Genomic DNA, 21,008 nt, shown 5'->3' with positions numbered 1-21,008 from the left:
ATGAAACTTACTCTGATTAGTTCCTGAGGCGTGATGCTGTAAAGTTTCAGGTCTCTGCTGAGCCGCTCCATGATACACTTGAATTCTTGTTTGGCATCGAGTTTGGACGACTTCGTTTTAATTCGATGTCTTGCCCAGTTGAGCATGGCTTCGAATTTCCTGATTTCACCGACCTCGAGACTCCGACACATTATCGACTGGACCATGGATTCGCTGAGTGTAAGAAAATCGGGACTTTGGAACAATTGATACGCTCGTGTCTCAACGAACGCGAGAATCATGTTGACGAGCTCGGTCGCTGATGTGTAACGCCAGTAATAATTTTCCAACGCGCATAACATGACACAAACAATTTCTATACGCAAAAATTGTTTCGCGTGATGAAAACACGCCTGAAGTAACTCCGGAAGATCGTAATGCTCCGCTGCACATATCAAACCCGGAATATTGCTGCAGGTCAGTGGACACGAACCAGTGTGTAAATAATCCAACAGAATTCTAAAGGTCTCTGGATCGAACTCGATAATGTCGAACTGAAAAACATAAACACAGAAACTTTAGTGAAAATTATTCGTTGTTTTCGGTATTCTTGGACCTTTGGAATCTAAAAGATTGATCTGATTTTATGGTCCGAGTTTTGGACACTTCGATTTCAGTCAATTTGCTAAAAGCATGCGAAACAATTTATTCAGTTGAAAATCGAGTAAGAAAGCGGAAATTTCTTTGGGGATGGACCGATTCGGAATAATTGAAAACTTCTGAGATTGCACTTTGTGCATTTCCGACGTATTAAGAGTGCACTCGACTACACATACAAAAGTAGTCACTTGTTTTTACCTCGGTTTGGTCGAGTTTGGCCCGATCGATTTTTTGAGCATCAGCGCAAACGCTCAGTCTCGGCACCGCCAACGATTGATTTGCTTTGTCCTTCTCTTTCGAATCTTTGTCTAAAAAGAAACAAAAGGTTTGCAGTGCGTTCTTTCCTAATTCGCTAAATGTGTGCTTTGCAAAAAATCGGGTTCTCATGTGAATTCGTTGATGAAAAAAAAAGCCAGAATTTCGCAGTTCAGTCGCAATACGATTTTCCTTCCCTCCGCATATGAAAACTGACTTTAATTCAATAAAATATTTCATCGAATATTTGACGATTCAAACGAAATCAGAATTTTTGTGTACTGAGAATAAAAAAAACTGCAACGAATTCAAATGAAGCTGAAAAAAATGCTAAACTCACTGCTGCAATCTTGAGAGCTGACCCAACGTTTCCTATCGTCGCTGTGCAAAGTACTTCCATGTTTTCTGATACTGCGTCCCCAGCCAGCCGTGATCGTTCCGAGCCTCGAAAAAGCACGTTTCACCATGGGCGACGAGGGCACACTTTTGGGCCTAAACACATGAGAGCCAGTATCTCACAGAAACGGTAGGGTGGGCACTTCGGGTTATGGAGGAACGACATTTCTGTTGTTTTTTTATCAGAGGATGTTTGCTCAGTGAGGAATAGGAAAGAGGTAGATAAAAGGCTTTCTGGGAAACGAGTTGTTGTCGAGTAAAGAGAGCAGAAAATTCGTTTGAAAAGAGTAAAACATTGAAAAGTAAACGAGATGTGAAAAAGTACGAAAAAATCCAACGAACGGAGGTTGCAGTAGAAAATTTATCGATTGATCAAAAACTTGCACGTTTATAGCGATGAAAATTTTATTCACAAAAAAAAAAACAAATATAAACGAACATGTCGCAAGAGATTTGCGAAAGTTCGAAGTGTCGATGATGAGAAATCTCAAAAAATCGTGTCAACATCGGAGAAACTAAAGTATCGAAAAAAACATGCTTTTACATCGAAGAGAATTCACTTCACTCACGTTCGAGTCGAAAATTTATTCGAAAATGCTTGTACATTTTTAGAGAAAGACAAAATTTTTGATAAAATTCAATTAATGTGAATAAAAAGTAGTGAAATAGTCATGCAGTGCCATTAGGATAGGAGACATGGATGTGCCGTAAAAAAAAACACTTATAACGATATAAAAGTGATTACATGATCAGTATCCATTCGACAACGACAAGAATCATTTTTTAGCCTCACCAAGTTTCACATTGGCACCACTCGATCTTTTTCTTTTTCGATATGAAGCTCGTACCGTTCTTTTATGCTTTGTTTTTCTTTAATTAAAAATAAAATGTTCATCGAGACGACGTACCTAGGACTTTCGACTTCAGGAACTTGCAGAAAATTAGAACTCTTCGGCCTTTGCGGGCTCAAGAGGGTTGGCGCTGGTCTCGCTAATAAATCGGCGACTGGAACTTGAGGACTTCCAAAACCTGTTTGTATCCCGTACAACATTTCTTGAAAGACTCTGAAATTGAGAAACTTTCGTTAGCTCGGATTACCAATTGTGATAATTGAGCTTGATATTCGTCGGAGAAATGTGCAGAGCACATTGGGGCTCGTCGGTTTTCCTGTCATTCGTTTGAAGATAATTTCGATCCCTTTATTTACCTGCTCCTGACTCCGAGGATAGCTCTGACACCGATAAATCGAACTTTTTGTTTTTGTTGCCCCGGCACCAAAAACGAGACGTCGAAGAGACTCGCGTGGGCTTCGATATTCTCGGAATTGTTGAGAAACACTCCGGTGAAGTCTTTGGCGAGTTGATCGTAATCCTCGAACTGATCTCTCACAGAATCCAGGAGAGGAGACGATGGCCTCATGTGGCCTATCGGTCTCCACGAACCTCGTCTTTTTGGAGCAAATTCAATAAAAACACCACATTACCGAATCGTTGAAACACTTTTCATCGAATCAATTTTCATCGAACTATTATTTATATTCTGATCAAAGTTGATCGAATCGAAATTCACTTATACTTTATTTACCTATAAGGTTTAGGAATTTGTCCAGTTTCTGCGTGATTAGCCAAATTCGCGACGATATCTTCGAGCATCTGGCTTCTCGTTCTTTCCTGCATCCTCGCGAATTTCGGGGCGGAATAGCTGGCACGTTCCCCATTTACGATTTTCGTTAGTATCCATTCCCGAAACATGGGACCTTCAAAAACATCGTTTTTTGTACTTTGAAGCTATAATTACGAAATTCTCGTACGCTCGACAAACGGAGGTGGCATTTTTTTTATCTTTTACTCCCAAATCACATATTTACAGAATAGTCAATGAATCCATTAAAGTTTTACCTTTTTCGAAGACACTCTGTTCCCACAAATAGGGTTTGTAGGCGCCCACTTCGTCTCTCGTCACCACAGAAATTTCGTATCTCGTCAATTTTCTCTTTATCTTCGAACTCACTCGTACGAGTATGAATGTATGAAGGAAGTGAGATTTTATACAGGCAGGATTGAAACTCGTGTTGTCAGCTTCGAGAAATACAACGCACACGATATCGTTACCAATGTGTCGCTTTCTTTGCAGCTGAGAAACAATGAAAATGAAAAACACTTGAAAACGTCGATCGTTTGATTACTCATCAAGTAATAAATTATTATTTTTTACTATTTATTAACACTTTTACGGTGGGTCATGACGAGTGGTTCCTTGATTGATAAATAATGACTTTGAATAGAATAAATAAATAAATAAATTTGATTGGACACTGGAAAAGTTTATTCAAATACTACGTTTAGTCGACTAAATTTTTCAAAATTCGTTTCTGGCCGTTGGGAATTGTTAATTGCGTTAAAATGGAACAAACTTTGAAGCAAAATTTTCATGGTAAACTTTTGAGTCTTCTAAAGTGGTTTGTTGGAATTCGAATTGCTGTCAATTTTGTCGAATTGAAAAAAAATCGTGAAAAGTCGATATTGAAACTAACTTTTTGAGAATCGTGTTTCTCGTAAGGCAATAGAGTTGAGACATGAAACATAATTTCAATTCCTCGCCAGTTAGTGTAAACAGAATAGAGTCCCGTGAGGTCGTGAACGGTGTCGAGTCCGCCTTTGTACTTGTCGAAACCCTTGAGCCTCACTTTGTCGCCGAGTATCTGTAAAAACTCCTCGAACAATGGCGTGCCTTCGTTGTTATCGAGTATTTCTTCTTCCGTGTATTGTCCCTCTCGTACATAAATGACGCCCACTTTGAGTTCCGATTTAATGAAAACCTGATCAAGTTTGAGCAGTTCTTCGGGCGTGTCGGGCAACTGACCGAGGGTCAACGGTGGATTCAAATTCACCTCTTTGCCCAAACTTCGCACCACGTCTTCCCGGTTGTAACTACGAAAAGTATTCAATAAAGGTTAGTCACTGCTATGAGAAATGGCAGTGAAGGAATGATGGGAGAGGATGTAAATCCAATAAGATGAATTGCAAGACACAACGGACCTGAAGTAAGGAAGCAACGAAATTTCGAGTTTTTCAGATTTTTTCAATTCCTGGACTTTTTCGAACGTTCGTCGATAGAAAGAGGAAATTTCTGAGTCCGAATTTGGCTGTAAAAGGCTCCGAAACATTTTCGGGTGGGCCCAAAATTTTGGTGAGAATTTAAATGCAATTTTTCGTCTTGTAAGTTCATAAATTTCGAGTTTATTTAGTTTCTGGAAAATCGAAAAGTGACACGCGCGTGGAAGTAGCGTCGAGGTTCCTGATAAGCAAGAATCTGAGAGAATATGAACTCAAATAAAAGTTTGATTTCAGGTCGATTGGGCGAAGCGTTTGTGATGAAAATTCTGAAAACGAAGAAAAAGTAGGAAGAAAAGTGTGATGGGTTCTGATTACCGATCGGCAAAAACGCAGCTGGCAGGAATGAGTCCATGGACCGTGTAGCTGATGGCTCTGACGAGAATTCTAAATTGGTCTCTGCCGTTGATCGGTTGTTGTTTAATGCTCAAAATAACGGGACCAAGATCCTCGTCATTAGTGAAATAATTCCAATGTTCCGTGCCGTAAAAATACTTTTCATAAGTTTCTTGCTCGACGGAGGTGAGTTCAAAGCCCTGATTGTTCTCCCACTGTTCCTCGATTACGGTCTTTTTCCTCGGTACTTCATCGGTGTCGACTTCGTTCTCCTCGAAGAGGCAAAAATCGTTTCGTTGCTTCATCATATGCATTTCCTGGAGCTCGTCGGCTTGCTCCGGGTCTGTAACTTCACGATCGCTCTCGCTCTCGTCCCATATCGTATCAGAAGTTATTTGCTGTCGAGAACACTCGATCCAATATCCTGGCGTTGGCATTAATTTGTGGGGAAACTCGTGGCAAAATTCATCTGACAAAAAGAACGTTTTTATTTTATTCAATTCCAGAAATCATTTTTCGTGGAAATGAATTCCAGTAGTTCCCCGTTCCCTGTACATATTCCCGCTCCCCCCGTTACCATAGCCCAATAAGTTACCCTAATCACGTGTACTATTTTGCAGGTACGTTCATCCGTACATTTCGCTGGGTGAAGTCATCGGCCACCGGAGCATGCCACTATCTCGGAAACCCAAAACCGATAAGGGAAAACGCAATAAAAGCAATTGTCAGGAGCACCTGTTCGGAACGACCGATGTTCCTCGATACGAGCAGCTTCGATCGATGGAACGAAAGGAAATTGAATGATTTGCCTCGATCTGCGTGGAAGTAAAAATGTCGCTGGATCTATTTAGATGTTTTCTATGCCCTGGATAACCGAAGCTGAAACGTCCGAAGTCTGAAATTTCCGAGAAATTTCGCTCCCATATCGGGGTCAAATTGTTTTGCAGATTATTTAGCTCCATTCGTTCACGTTTCCCCCATTATTCCACGCATCTCACGATCCCACGCCCACCCACCGAGATGACACGAACTCCAGTATTCCACACGCTCCGCGACTCTATGCACTGCGTCATTCCACGTACACACAACGGGATATTCCGCCTTCTACCCCATTATTTCACGCATCCCACGATTTCATGCACACACACGCACGCGTCGGGCTGACACTAATCGGCCCCACTGTTCCACACACTTTGCGAGTCTATGATAATCCGATAGGATGCGGAGGGCAAATAAGAAAAGGAGTAAGTTGAGCTCGAAACAGAGAGCGCGATGGGACGAGCAATTATAATCAGATCGCAGGGCACATTGGATAGATTAGCACGAAATAGCTTTCAGAATTTCGAAAATGAGGCCTGTGCAAAGTCTTAACCGGATTCGATGAGGTGGTGGAAATTTATGATCGTGATAGCGACTCGAGAGGGGCACTAAGGAAAGAGCGTTCGCTGCAGCGACTCTACTTCGAGGATCACCTTTTCAATTATTTTAAAAAACTTTCGAAAATTTTTCCGACGATATTCAAGTATAATTAGAGCACTTTGAGGAAGTTACAACTTCGTGGATTTTTTCTCTTTGAAAAATCCCGATAAAATGGGATTTCTAATTTCTATGAAAATATTGCGACGAAAATTCCTTTCGAAGTTCTGGCAGAGTGTCAAAAGGAATGCCCGAACAAAGTTCTAGCTCAGTCCGGGGTTCATAGCTTTTGAAAGTTCAACCAGTACTTAGAAGCGAACTCACACGACATCAAATTTATAAACACCAACTCCCCAACGATTTTCGCCTTGAGAATTTCAAAAGGATGTAAAGCTCGAAAGTATTTGGTAGAGATCCTCGTATGAGAAATTTCCTCAGAAGGAGAAAACAAAGTAAAGAATCGTGCAGCATCAATCGAAGAGCTGCACAATTGATTGAGCATCCAGCAGCACAAGTTTGATGTTGTCTAAAAGGCTGCTGACTCACTCAGCATCCGATAGAAGCGTATTGTTGTTGAATAAACTTTACAAAAAATGTACCTGCCTCGAGTCACTACTGCACATTTTAATGGGAGAAATCAATAATTCGAATTATTCCTTTATGTTTCAGATAAAATGACCAACGGTATAGATCTTTTCGTCCTGATGGAATACGACAGCGAAAGTCTCAGGCTTTGGTCGTTGGAGGTCGGCTCCCCCGAACTCATCCGGTGGATTTTTTTCTTGAGCAGTAATGTTTGATTAGATACGGTCAGGGGAGCCAGCGACGAAAGTGTCCTGCGCCTGTGAGCCTCTATTCGTCCAAGAATCGTGGGGTAAAGGAAGTCAGGCAAAGGAACCTCGTGGATTTTGAGAAAAGGGAGTTCAGGAAGTCCAGCGAACGCAATGTGGCTCCATTTTTCAAATTCTACACATGAGATGGAGGGAACCGGCAATCTCTGATAGCGAAATGTCCCATGAATTGCCAGATTGTTTTGGTAAGTTGAACAATTCAATGGATTGAAGGAATCAATAGGAGTAAAAAAGAAAAACAATCGACAATTATTATTTGGAGTTTTCGAAATTCTTTTGATTATTTAATTTCTTAGAGAAGACCAATGCGAACAGACGAATAAACAAATACGGATGCAAAGAGGATTAAGGGATCGGAATAAAATGTTGGTCGTCTCTGCGAAAGAATCGATCCCATTTGCCCTCTGACCCGCAATACCCCGGCGTTCGCTTGTTTCGTGGAGCTATGGCCTTTACAGGCTCGTTTCTATCGGTTCGCAAGGCATTTAATGTATTCCCCGCCGGGTATTCACGCAGACGAATTCCGTTATAGGATGGTAGGAGTGTTCGAGTAGGGAATAATCGAGATTCGTGACCGAAGAGCTTGTTCACGAGAAAGATCGAGAGATAGAGAGAAAGAGGAAGGAGGAGAAGAAGGAACGAGCTAGAGAAAGAGGTCGAAAAGGAAAAGGATAAAAAGAGTTGAGAGAAAAAGATAGAAGAAAATTGGTGAAAATATCTTTGAGAAAATGCGGTGAGAAAGAAGAAAGCAAAAAGCTTTTGGTAGATCTGGTCGTCACGAATCGTGCCTCGACACCCCTCCTATCCACTTAAGCACGTACTCTTGATAATGCTCCTTTTTTCCTTTTATTTTTCACCCTCTTCCTCGATTTATCTGTCCCTGTCTTTCTCTTCTCATACATTCTTCGAAGGGTCTCCAAAAAGAGCGAGCAATCGAGAGGGTGGCGAAGCACCATTTTTTCCTTCTTTCTCTCGCGGAGTGCTTTCCTCTAGGCTTTCTCCGTAATTCTTGATTTCGTTTTCTCATTCCTCTCTCTCTCTCTCTCTCTTTTGTTCCTTTTCCTCTCTCATTTTTATATCGTCCCCTTTTCCCTCGTTCCTCAGTCGCGCTCTCCTGCGGTTGAATTTTGTCCTGGAATCCACAGAAAATGGGACTTCGGCGAAGTGGTCACGGTCGAGTCACTGTAAGGTAGAACACCAAGCTGTTTATTTTCAGGGCTCGGTATTCGAACTTAGAGTGAACCGACCACGACACTATATTCTCTCGAGCTCACTGATTCACAGTCTCTTCTCGTTTCATTAGAATTTTTCACAGTTTTTTCGTCCTCTTCATATCCTCTTGTTTCTTATTAAAAACTGCTTCGTAAAAATTTTTCGCCCCGGGCAAAGCGAAGGAGAAAAAGTTCATAAACCACCCCTCGTATCAGCAGAGTTAATTTTGTATATACATAGATATTTATATCTATATTTTTATATGTTTTATTAATGTTTATATGTGTATACGGAGTCGAAAGTTTGAGGAAAACGAAAATTGACTGGGCGCCTTCTTCCTTCGACCTTGTGCTTGCTCTTCTCTCCAGTAATCACCAAACTTGTAGAGGAAAACTCTCTCAGCAACCACCTGTGGCTTTCGCCTGGGTATCTGTCGACTCCGAGCAGTCTTTGAAGCTTCTTCTTCGAGCATTTTCTTTCTTTCCTGCGCTCGCACATTCTTCTCGTTATATTTTTATTTCATTTTCCAATCTCCTTGGAATATTTCTTTAACCAAATGAATTTTTTTATTTCACGAGGCAGCTTTTCTAGGAAACTTTTATCTCTAACCAAACGATCTTCTCATAACAAGCCATAAATCTACGTCGAATTGAATGATGATTATTCAAATTTTCGTTCGCATATCATCAAAGGACCAATATTTTAAATAAACAATTTCTTTTCATTGGGCAATTTGCTATTCACATTCTCTTCGAACTTTCATTCATCTTGTTTTCCAGACTTTCCATTGCTCTGGTGAAAAATAACTTTCTTGTCTGCCACTACTTTGGACAAAATATTACGACGCGAAAAATAGTTTGCGTTCATTCGTGGCCGACAAATACAAAATTTTTTAGTCGTTTTACATAATCGATTAAACTTTACAAATTTTTGGTCAATTCTCATCCATTTATTTGACATAAAACATCGATGAGTTCAAGATTCTTATTTCCTGTGTGAAAAAATGTATTTTTTTTTGGTTCCTGTTTACCTGAACATGCCTGAGGTGGAAGAGGGAATATTAGAGTCGTCGAGGACTTTCTCCTCGCAACTGCGCAGCCTAAACTTTGTGGCTTGAAGCTGCGCAACTGCTGCATGAAGTCCGAGCACTCCATCAGCGCCACGTCCGCGAAATGCAGATCGCACAGTATCTGATTCTTGAATCTACAGAACAAAAGAAATTTCTTCTATTTAAAAACAATTTTATTGCTGATTGAGCTTAACGAGTGAAGCAACAATTTCTTATTGACTTTCTTTGCATTTCGTTCAATTTTTCAATGCATTTTTCTTTCAGCATTGAATATTTCTTTTATTCAATTGGAAGAGTTTGATTGAATAATTTCACGTCAATCGAGCCATTCGAACCTGAGCAAAACCGCTTTAAAATTTGTGTTTTCCTCTTCGATCTTTTTCAAATGCAATTCTAAACAAACATTCGTTCAGCGTGAAGCGATGCAGAGATTGAAAAATTCCAGACTCCGTTTCTCAGGGAATTTCGCACAATGTTACATTTGAGGTTCCAAAGACAGAAAATCGATGATTACATTCAGCCCAGAAAAAGCTTTTCGTTCAATAAATAATGAACTGTCACATATAACTTTCAATCCCCCTTGAAGAGAGTCGTTCGCAAAATAAGTCCGCTCTATTTTCATGCAATCGGATGACAGAATCGCATAAAAAATGGACGATCTATCGACGATGGCAAATGCAGTCTCAAGGATTCGAATTTCTCCAAGTATCATAATTTCACGTCTGCATTTATTATTTGTACAGTCGTGTACGTTTAATCCAATCTGACACACGATGAAAGGTTACCACTGAAAGAAGCATGCGAAAAATACTAAAATAATGAACGTCAAAACTGATGCTCAATCCGGACGATTAAAAATAAATAAAGAATCGAAGAAGCAACGAAACGGTATTTTTCGTTTCTCAATCTCGTCGCGATTCGAAACCTCCAACAAATCGCGTATCAATATTTGCATACAATATACGTACGAGGATCGAAGCATAGGACAAACAATCGCACAAAAGAGGCATGCGACGTGTTTGATCTTTGTGTACCGCCTTCACGCCCATTTCTTTGCTCTCGGTAAATATTGAATTCGCGTATTATTATGATCGAGGTATGATGACGGTACGCTGTACGATATTTACTCACCGTCTCGCCCTTTTTTGATTCGGTCCCGTCAGATTGAGGGTGCAGTTGTTACATTTCAGGCACTCTTCGTGGTAGTGGTTGTTATCGTAGAGCGGCGAAGGTTCTTGTTATCATGAAAAATAGAGATTTCAACGTTATTATTACAGAAGCAGGAGGGTAGCTTGAGCCAAAAATCGTAAAAAAAAATAAAAAATAAAGGGTTGATGCGAGAAAAACGCGATTAAATTATCTGGCTGAGGGAAAACTCGAGGACTTTTTCCTTCCCACTTGGTTTTCTTCGTTCGTGTGCGGGTCTTTAATGTTTTGTTTCACGTTCAGTTTTTCAGGGCTGTTCAACATCTCCTCATCTCTCGAGAGCCTAATATTTCCTGGACTTTTAACTGGATGGAGTTATCGAAAGAAAACTGAAGTGAGAGACTAAAAAGTTTATTCGAAGAGCTGCGAACACGCAAACGGCGATAAAATGATCGGCTTCTAGGCATTTTTCGGCACGAAAATAGCAGCAGTTCCGGTCTTGCTTACTATTCGTATTCTCGCGGGGCTCGAATAGCTCAGCCTCATAAAGGGGTCCTCCGACCTTTCGATTACAGTCTCAAGTAATTTCCCTTAGCCCACGCGCAGGCAGAATTTTCAATTAGAAATATGGGACACTAAATTTGAATATCTTGCTCTCTCATTGGCCTGGTATCTTCACGGCTCCAGGAAATAAGTTTGCCAGGCTCTCGTTGCTCCTTTCCTTGGCTCGTCTCACTCGTCGGGACTCTCCTCTGTTGTGAAGGGTGTGACCGATCCGTGTGAAAAAAAGTGGTCCCGAGAATCGTGGGGAATCGCTAATACGTCGTTGGATCGAGAATTCCGGAACGTGACAGAATTTTAATATTATACAAGCTCGCACGCGTAAAATGCAAATTTACGAGAAAATGGGAGAAAAAAATTCGAGAAACAGGACAAATAAACAAATAGCGAAAAACACGTCGGAGAACGAAGAGAGATGGATTTTTAACGCTGGATTTTTACCTCGTGTTTGCTCGAATTTCATCGCGTTGGACGTTCCATTTACATACAGTATAGAACGCTTAATTCATATGGAAATGGAAGCAAATCAAATTCATGTATATTGATACGGTTATTCGCCGAAAACGTTTTTCTCCAGGGGAATTAATCGCCGAAAAAACGATCGTTTTTATCCTGAGCTATTGCCACAGTCGTTTGCAAGTAAAGTTGTCATCCACTAAGCTCTCCCTCCAGGAGGCTACTCGATACCGTTTGTGGTCAGGGACATAGTCGTTAAGCACAGATATGAGTTCAAGGAGTCGCGGAATCCTGGAGTTTTTAGTCGAGTAAGTTAGCAGTCTTAGAGTTGATAATAGAGATTGACGTCACGCAGTTATTCACCGGGAATTCAGTCGACAATTTCGGTCCTTAAGTTCCCTTCCTCCAATTTTTTTTCGTCACAAAATTCGTGGTTTTGTTCGCTCTTTACAAGTGTCCCTAAAAGTTAATTTCTAGAGTAACTGCTTGCGAGGAAGTTGTAAATGAGGGGAGTGAATCGTTATCAAAGAATCTGTAAAACTATCGCCTTCCAAAGTTCTGGCATGAGAAAGATTCTATGCAAGACACGAAAGTTTGATAATTCAAATTGAAACAGAGACCTCTGGCTCAGACGATACACGCTGAATATCCCTTAAGCAGACCTCGCACGCTTATCTGGTCGAGACGACATTATATTCTTGGTGTAATAAAGAGCTTTATAGCTCTTTTGGAGACTGTACGGCTTAGAATCCCACAAGCGAATGGAGGCTCTGGCTCTCGGAGTATTGCAATAAAGGTGCATAGTGTGAAAGCCATGTATATTAAAGGTCGCGAGACGAAGGTTGATATACGGATAATAACGAGCGTAGACAAAGATAGGGCTCGGTTCGCAACACGTTTCGTTTTACGTTCAAACAAATGCGCCCTTACTTCTCTCAGCTCCTCGATAACGAGCATACGAAACTCGAAAACGATTTTACTTCGAGATCCATTGGCCATACTGAACGAGTAAGAGAGCAGGCAAAAGGATATAAAGAGAGGAGCGAAAAGGATATAACGGTGCACGTACGCTCTGAAACACTATCCTGACTCGAGGATCTCGTTCGTGACGGAGCTTTTATCACCTCAACGTTTTTCCATGGCTTTTCCGAAACACGACACTAAACTTTCACGTTCTCGCTTTCCCACTCACCGCGTACACCACGACCACTGATTTTTCTGGCTTCCCTACCGGAAACCGAGGATATCTCACGATCCTTGGATTTTAGGATTCACGCTCCCAATCATGAATAAAATGAATAAATATTTGTATACATTACGCCGGAGATCTTGCGATTAGTTTTCCTACTTTTATAGCTTTTTATCGTTAGTTATACCCCCGTTTCAAAGTTTATCTCCTTCAATTTCATACTCGAATTACAGTTGAGTGGAACAATCCAAATTTTACTATAAGCCAAAGGATTGTAACGAAAAATATATTGTAATGTATTGTGGTGGAGATGCAGGATTTCGTAGAAAGAAATTACGATCGAAAAATTCTCTGCGAATTGATTCTCCATATTTCTCAAACTTTTTCCACCTTATTGTCGTTGACCCTCAATTGACAGTCTTGTCAGAAGTCTGGGATACAAAAAAACCTATTGAGGAAGTAAGAAAGGTTGTTCGAGGTGTTTCCGGATATTTTTCCTGTAGGTCGTGAAAACATGGTGCGGTGGTAGGTATCAGAAAATTGCGTAGACTCGGGCTTCCTGTTATTTTTCCTTACAATACTCTCCTAAATCACACATCCATCGCAACCTATATATTCATAAAATTCGATGTTATACAGTTGAATAAGTGATATAAATAATACACCCAGGACAGTGCCTACACCTGACGAGGTTGAAATATGGAAGGTCGTCAATGGTCGATCGATCTGCTAGTAGAAACGAAGAAGAGAAATGGAGAGAGAAAAATGGATAAAAGACCAGGCGAAGAGAGAGAGGGAAAAAAGAAGAGAGAGAGAGAGAGAGAGAGATGTCCAAGCAATATAGAGAGATGTACGTCGAATCGATGACCAGCCCTATTGCTGTCGAATAATTCATCGAAATTCCACAAATTCCACATTCGTTGAGCTCCACTCTCAATACTCTCGGTGTCTCTGTCCCCTTAGGCGTCCTTCTCCCCATATGTTTATCCAGGCGGCGTAATGCAGTCCGGAATTTCCCTACGGTCAGGGCGAGGCTTCCACCTCGGTAGCGACTAATTTTTTGCTTGATTAAAAATAGTGAATTATGCGTTGAGCTCGATTTTTTTTTCGAATTAATGAAGTTTTCATCGAGATAAAAATTTCGAGGCTGACTTCCCTCTTTACCATTTATATTAGGATTTATTTATCTTTCAAAGTGAACAATCCCATTGCAGTAAATTGAAAAACATAGGGAAGCGAGACTCGCTTTGGACGAAATTAAACAATTTCATTTCGCTGAATATCCCATTGGAATTGAATTCCCGAGGTCGCTTCACCCTCGAGTCTTCTTTATGCTAATCTTGATTCTTCTCAAGTGTTCGTACTCTCGTTACTCAACTGAGCATTCTCTCTCGTCTTCGTCGTTGTCATCGTCGACAAGTTGGGGGAGACCGCAGTCTACAAGTGGTTCGTCTCGAGAGTGCTCCGTACTTTAGAGAGGCGCCAGCCGACACACACTACTCGCTCATGCAAACACACATACACACACACACACACACGAACACATCCATCCAAATTAGAGACCCAGATACTCTTTTATCGCACGAGAAAAGTCGCATCTCACATTGTTTATTTTTCCCATTCAAATTATTTTCGATGGATTTAATTCAAGAACATCCTCTTCCCATAATTCTGTTGTTTCAACAGCATAATAACAAAATTATTCGAAAATTCACCTTGGGATAAATCGTCATGAATATTTTCAACTGTACGTCATTAACTCTTTCATTTTTATCATGAAACTAGATCTACCAAATGAAACTCGAAAAATTTCGTACTTTGGACCAAAAAAACAGAATTTTAATGAGCTCGTTTACCCATTTACATGCTTCCATAGCAGGATCTCGCTTACGAGAGTTTTTCTCAAGGAAAAAGCCGTTTTCATAATCAGTTTCGTCCTGAACCGTCGGAGAAAGCTTTTCATCAGTTTTTTAAGCTATTTTTTTCTCATGTTTGCAGCTTCAATTTCGAGAGAAATAACAACGTGACGGATACGCGTGAACTCTGTAATTACGAAGTTTCGACTATCAAAACAACCTTCAGGAAAATATCTCACAATGCGTTTCCTCGACCAGATTCTGATGGGATACATGAGCTTCAAATTCGATCGAGTCTTCATTCCCAACTGAAGTTGCAGGGAAATAGATTGAGCGTCCTCCAAAATGTATATCAAGCAACCTATCCTCGAGAATATCAGTTATTGATGATGATCACTCACGTATGTACGCATCACCCGAGAACATACACAATATTGACATGTTTAATCAACGAGCTATGAATTCCATGCGAAAAGGCGTCGAATGTCCACAAAAACAGCATTAATGTGAAGAAAGTTCAAACAAATACATTTCCAAAGGGAAGTTCTAGTGAAAAATCGCTTTTTCAATGCAGCATCGCTAAGAACTGTTAAACGAGAATCCCATAAAAATTTTTAATAAACTCGTAAACTTTACTTCGATCGAAACCATTATTTTTTTTAATATAGAATTTTATTAGACATTGACAGGTATCAGCGTGTTCGACAATTACTGCTTAGAATGGTTTCCATTTTTTTCCACTCGTTCGTTGGACGACAGAAGAAATTGAAAAAAATATTAATTTGAAAAAGTTACAGTCTGAGCTTGTAATCGAAACTCATTTGGTGAGTAATAAATAAAGAGGTACAAAAATTATATCTTGAGTTGCAACCGGCTTAAACGATTCGACTTTTTTCAAGCAATGTTAAAACCAAGAAAAATGTAAAAAATTTGAAAAAAAAAGGAAAAGTGAGCTAAAACGAATAGGTGAGGGGATTTTCGTGAAATTTCGATCCAATTTTTGGTCGAGTTTGAGTGAGCATCATTCGTATAATTCTTTTTATTTCAATGAGAATTTTCATGGGGCTTTTCTGTAACATTTTATGACGATTGTGCGTTGAAGAGGCGATTTTTCACTGGATTTTCCTTTTGGAGGAATACTTTTTTACAGCATTATTTTAACAACGATTGAAGATTTTTGCAGCTACGAACTGTGAATAAAGTACAAATAACATGAAAGTGCAGAGCACCCAGTTACAACTTCCTTCAAATAAACATTCGACGCGAAGAATAACATCCTCGTGAATAAAAAAGCATCTGGCTGCGAATATGGGAGGAAAAAAGTGAATTTAAGCTTACACAGTGTTTTATCATAAATTTTCCACACTCACGAAACTTTGTGAACGAGGATGCTATAAAATACCGAAAGCAACGTACTCGCAGTGGGAAGTTTGGGCGTGTGGTAAATTTATGTTGAAGTGCAGTGCAGTTTTCAATTTGCATCGTATTCTTCACCAACCAAGAGTCTTTTCGAGCAATTACTATTCTTTAATCCAGAATGAAGACTTGGAATAATTTTTCTTTTTATCACAACGGTCCGTGCATGAATTTTTTTGTTGACAACTAATAAATTCATCTATAAACGTCCGTTAGATAATCCAATCAATGCGCGCTCATTAAATCAAACGCGATTAAGCTGATTTACCTAATCAATGCGAATGGAATTTCTCAAACGAGTTTGTCTCCCGTTGAATCTTTAATCACCCCGTGTCAGATGATTTTATTTTAGTTTTATTCATTCACAAAGATTACCATTATTTTTCCTCGCTTTTTACACGCAAAACGTACGGGACAAAAAATTTACAAATTTACATCTCCACGAATTGTGAGCAAACCGTCTTTAACGACGATTTAGTCGTTCCTTCATTCCCGAATACTTATACGAGCATAAAATTAGAGCCAAACGTCCGTTAAGCATCAAGTGATTTCGATGCGTTTCATGAGGACGTTTTAGCAGAATGTCAAAAACCAACATGATCGAATTTCAAATGCCAATTTTAAATTCCAGTGAATATTAATTTCTTAAAGAATAAATGAAATTGAAAAGAAAACTGTTGGCTGTGAAAATCACGATCCAATTTGAGACGTTTTACAAACCTCTCTTTAATCTTTTGTTTACGATTTTTTTAAAGAAATGTCCAGGTCGTTAGTGCTTACGAGGTAGATGAAACTCGTCAAGATTTATTCTGAATAATAATCCAATCGTATTAAAGGAATCGTAAACTTGCACATTTCAGTACCGAGGGAAATACTTGGCGAAATTTCACACTTTTTTATTTCTTTCTTTCTCCTTCTCTCGGTTCTCCTGTCAACAGAAGGGGTGGAAGGTGATTTATCTCGTTGATCGATCGGGCCAAGTTTCCATTTACTTCATTACCCAACATTCTGACACGAGAGCAGTTTCTACGTCTTGATAAAATCCCTGTTGATATAACGTGAATCCATGAGGTGGAGTATGTATTAAGCATTCGCAGGTAGTTTCGAAGGGTTGAAGTTTTTCGAAGTGAAATGAGCGAGAGAAATAGAATGAGAACTTTTGTAATCTAGGAGTGGAAATTCTTGTTTGCGATTTAATCGCACCTCACAATCACTCATTTCATGATCAATGGGATTCGAGATGTATTAAGAGTTCCGAGAAATTTCCACCTCGTGGATGAGCCAACCGGAAACCGAGCAAAATGATAAAATGCCCGCGATGATAAAACCAACTCTCTCGCTTCCTTTCTTACGCGAATAGTTAAGACGTGAAAAGTTTAATAGTGAGTCAGTGGGAGAAAAAAAAGGGAGAAAACGATAACAACGAGCGAGCTGAGAATGAGCAACGAGAAAAGATTACAGCCGCTTTTACTACCTACTTTGGTTAGTTATTACATTCAAGGGTCAAATGAGACTGCGCATAGTCACGATTGTCGTAATTCCAGAGCGAAAATTATTCCGCCAAATTGCCCAACGATGCCAACATTCATTTTATCACGAGCGAGTCATAATCTCAATACATAGAAGTTCAGAGAAACGAGTGCAAAAAATGTGTTATTTCTCGGTTAATATGCTTCAATTGGAACATCAATTTCCTTAATGAAAAACCTTATTATCCGTCAAAGCAGAGACTTCGCCTTTTGGAAAATGAATGTTTTTTTATCAATCGCTTCGTCAAGAGAAAACTAAATTATCGAACGTAACGTGAAAAATCATAACAATCATCAATGCTCTTCAATTGAACTACCCGCGCGAGGAAAAAACTTACGAATCAATTCATATGGAAAAATATACTTGCTGCACTTAGATTTCTCATGAATTATGCACAAGTCGAAACGTATTTTGATAACGTAAATGCGGTGCACACATTTGAAAAATTGGTAAAACGTGTTTCTAGGCACAAAATTCTCCTCGCACAGCATGATAAATTTGTTCTACTTTCCATTTTCATTTAAAGCTCTCTACGAAAAGTTACTAAATGTTACGAACTATTGTTCCAACGAAGATCAAATTCGTGGTTACTTATAACGACCAAAATAATGATCCTGTGATCGTGGCCCCCATTTCAGGAAGTTGACAGCAATGTCTACAAAAACGAGAACAACTTTTTGCAGCGAACTTTGCCCGTACCCACATGGAAATGTCTGTTTTTATTTCAATTCATGAAATCATGTTCTGCGACAATGTTCCCGACGAAATTCTGCCAAGTTTGTCATTCACAGGGATTCGTATTTAAACGAAAATATCGAGATGCAGATTTTCAATGTTTCGTAGAAGAGAATTGAAGAGATAAAATAATATGCATTGAAACATCGAATGAGGAACGTGCGAAGAGCCGCTGAGCAAGTAGTCCAGAGTCGTATCCGGTCGATTCTCGAGTCGGCCGCAGTAGAAATAGCTCGTAATGCTCAGACGGATTTCATATATCCATACAGATGGCTCGATTGAATCAGGGAGTTGCGAGACGTGTTTGCATGTGTGGGTGAATCGTATGTTGGTAGAATTTAATTCTATTGAAATGAATATTATTGAGTTACGAGGTGTGGGGTGTGCGAAACACCGAACAGGGCTGTACAGATCTGTGTGCGCGTACATACGATGAAGCTTCTCCGTTTCTCAATTTCCCTATGAATTTGCTCTTCTCTCTAACCTCATATTTTTTTGTGCAACAAAAATATAGTGATATCCGGATAAAAATCTCGATTAAATTATATTCCTCGAAAACTTGGTTTTATTTTTCACTCTTTTTCTACTTTGTCTTTTCTTTCTAGACCAATCTACGACAAAAATAGAGAAAGGATGAGAGAGCGAGAGACTGCAGCGTGCAAAAAGTAAAATAAACACGAGTTCACGTAGCAGAAGAAATACTAGACCCTCGGGCTCTCGAAAGCGTGCTGAAGTTTTGTATTTACGAGGGCTCTCATTGTTGAAATATAGCAGATAGAAATTAAGAGAATTTCTCTTTATTAAAATTTCGTTAAATTGTGAACCTACCTTCTGTTCTATGAGATACGAAATTTCTCGTTGTTTAATTTACATCAAGTTAAATATTCGATTCAATTATTTTGAATGTTTCAGGAATCACAATAGCGTGTCTTATCTCCCCGAATCATTTTCGCATTCGCACAAGCACGTTTGCAAATCCGACATTCATTTCGGTGAGTTCCTTCATACAATGGAAAATGTAATTTGCGAATCCTACGCCAGTAAATGGGTGAAGGGATGATTCGAAATGATAAGAGAAAAATTTTCGTTACCTTGATGAATTTCAAAAAGAATAGTCGACGGATGAGTACAAAGTTCAAGCCTCGACGAGATCCGAAGGCGAAGCACGTGGCCCTGAAGAAGTAGAAGTTTGTCGAAGTGGCATTTTATGGAGACTTGACCAATCACTCAGAACTCGCGATCCGGATACCGTTACCCTCGTCTTTGTAATTGAAATATTTTAAACCGGAAGTGAGTCATAAATTTATTATGAAACGTGATTGTCACCCTCCATTGTCAATCGTCGTCAAAGAGTCAAATCATTTTTCCCCGTTCATTAAACTCGAATTTTCGTTTTATAAATTGGTGACGCGAATGTATGTTTGTGCCTCTACAAGTGGTTGCGCCCACAGTCGCGGAGAAACGCGGCAAGCACAGACGTATGCTCACTTGCTTCGGCGGGGTTAAATCACGTCTCCCTTCCTCTTCGTTTCTTTTTCTTTCGATTTTTTTTCCTAGCACCCCCTTTCCTCACGGGACTCGCTATATTCCAGCATCACCTTTTCCTTCCGCTCTTCCCTCGTTTCCGATTAATACAAGTTCGCCAAGCAGGAGGGTTCCCCACCACGTTACAGCCCCTTTGATTAAGCTTACTGATTCTTTTCTCTCAAGCTTGGCCACCCTCCGGCCAATCCCTGGCAATCTTCTTAGAAAACTATTCGTCTCCCGATGAAAATGATGAGAAATAGGTCTGACCGCAAATTCAGAATCCCACGAGCATGAGACATCGAAAGAAAAACCACCCTCGGCGGGCAAGGGAGCGTTTGAGTCAGATATGCACTAGTCGCAGCGCTTGTATTATCTTTCCGATAACTATGAGCCGATAGAGGCTCAATTACAGAGATTTCATTGATACAAGTGTAATGGGATTTGTTCAAGGTGCAGCCATAGTTTATCAAAGGCTGCTACTCGACCCGTATGGCTCCAACGAGGATCAAACTCCCATTAGTTAGTGTTTCTAATCGTAGCCAGTGTAAACTTGTATCGCCAAACGATGTTGAGAGTAAGAGTCATGTCATTAAAACGAATATCGTGCTGCGAGTCCTCGTTATGTTTCCTCCGAATTTTCGTCTTTCCTGTTCATCATCATCGAGTTATTTAGGTGAATGAAATTCCACGTCAGCTCAGTGTATTTTTTTCCGTGCTACTCATTTGTTTCTTTCCATTTTCCATAAACGAAATGAAAGTTTAAAACGCGAGTTTATTATTTGTTGCTCCTTCACCTGATTTATTGCATATTTTTCTCTTCCACAGCTTCGCTCGTCACGTGAGAACATCAAGGTCCGTCTCAATAATCCATCGGTTGATTCGATTGCCCAAGGGAATTTTGGTACAGGAGGCAAACCGGAAACGCCAACTCGCTGAGGAATACCCGGAAGTTCTTCATTCAAGGGTCCGTGGATTCGACGAATTAGCAACTGACGGAATATCCTCTCAAAGGGGGTAGAGGATGCACACCTGGATTGGTTTCCGTCGCCGTGGTGATCCCGATAGTGCCAGCTTGGACCAGTCAATCGCGTTCAGCCTGATTAAATGTTTGCGTCCTTGGATCGACCGGTCGATTAACCTCCCTCCACTCCGTGCGTCCTTTGCCACGATCTGTCTCCATTCCCTTTGGACCGAGCAGCCTCTCCCTCCCTCGCTCGCTTCCCCACTAAATCGACTTGCCTCGGGCCACGTGCTTATGTCCTCTTCTCACCGCCTGGACGATTCAATCACCTCTCTAACCACCAA

The 21,008-nt window shown here is 40.2% G+C and overlaps 1 protein-coding gene across 8 annotated transcripts in view; it reads right to left on the bottom strand.

The window, feature by feature from the left end:
- rsh (radish) overlaps window positions 1-21,008 on the bottom strand; it is a 97,005-nt gene that overhangs the window by 4,353 nt on the left and 71,644 nt on the right. For 7 of the 8 annotated variants that reach the window (XM_043427660.1, XM_043427663.1, XM_043427662.1 and 4 more), the window contains 11 exons: window positions 10,419-10,521; window positions 9,249-9,421; window positions 4,722-5,208; window positions 3,824-4,220; window positions 3,189-3,423; window positions 2,875-3,046; window positions 2,498-2,737; window positions 2,199-2,354; window positions 1,235-1,386; window positions 838-947; window positions 12-533 (listed from right to left, as the gene is read on the bottom strand). In XM_043427660.1, coding sequence (XP_043283595.1) covers window positions 12-533; window positions 838-947; window positions 1,235-1,386; window positions 2,199-2,354; window positions 2,498-2,737; window positions 2,875-3,046; window positions 3,189-3,423; window positions 3,824-4,220; window positions 4,722-5,208; window positions 9,249-9,421; window positions 10,419-10,521 — 2,747 coding nt within the window. The remainder of the gene's footprint in view (window positions 1-11; window positions 534-837; window positions 948-1,234; window positions 1,387-2,198; window positions 2,355-2,497; window positions 2,738-2,874; window positions 3,047-3,188; window positions 3,424-3,823; window positions 4,221-4,721; window positions 5,209-9,248; window positions 9,422-10,418; window positions 10,522-21,008) is intronic. The other variant, XM_043427661.1, reaches the window with a different exon arrangement.

Source organism: Venturia canescens, chromosome 9 (assembly GCF_019457755.1).
Source record: "Venturia canescens isolate UGA chromosome 9, ASM1945775v1, whole genome shotgun sequence".
Classification (NCBI taxonomy): Eukaryota; Metazoa; Arthropoda; class Insecta; order Hymenoptera; family Ichneumonidae; genus Venturia; species Venturia canescens.
Note: the sequence above shows the minus strand (reverse complement) of the source record. Positions and strands in the feature narration are given on the sequence as shown.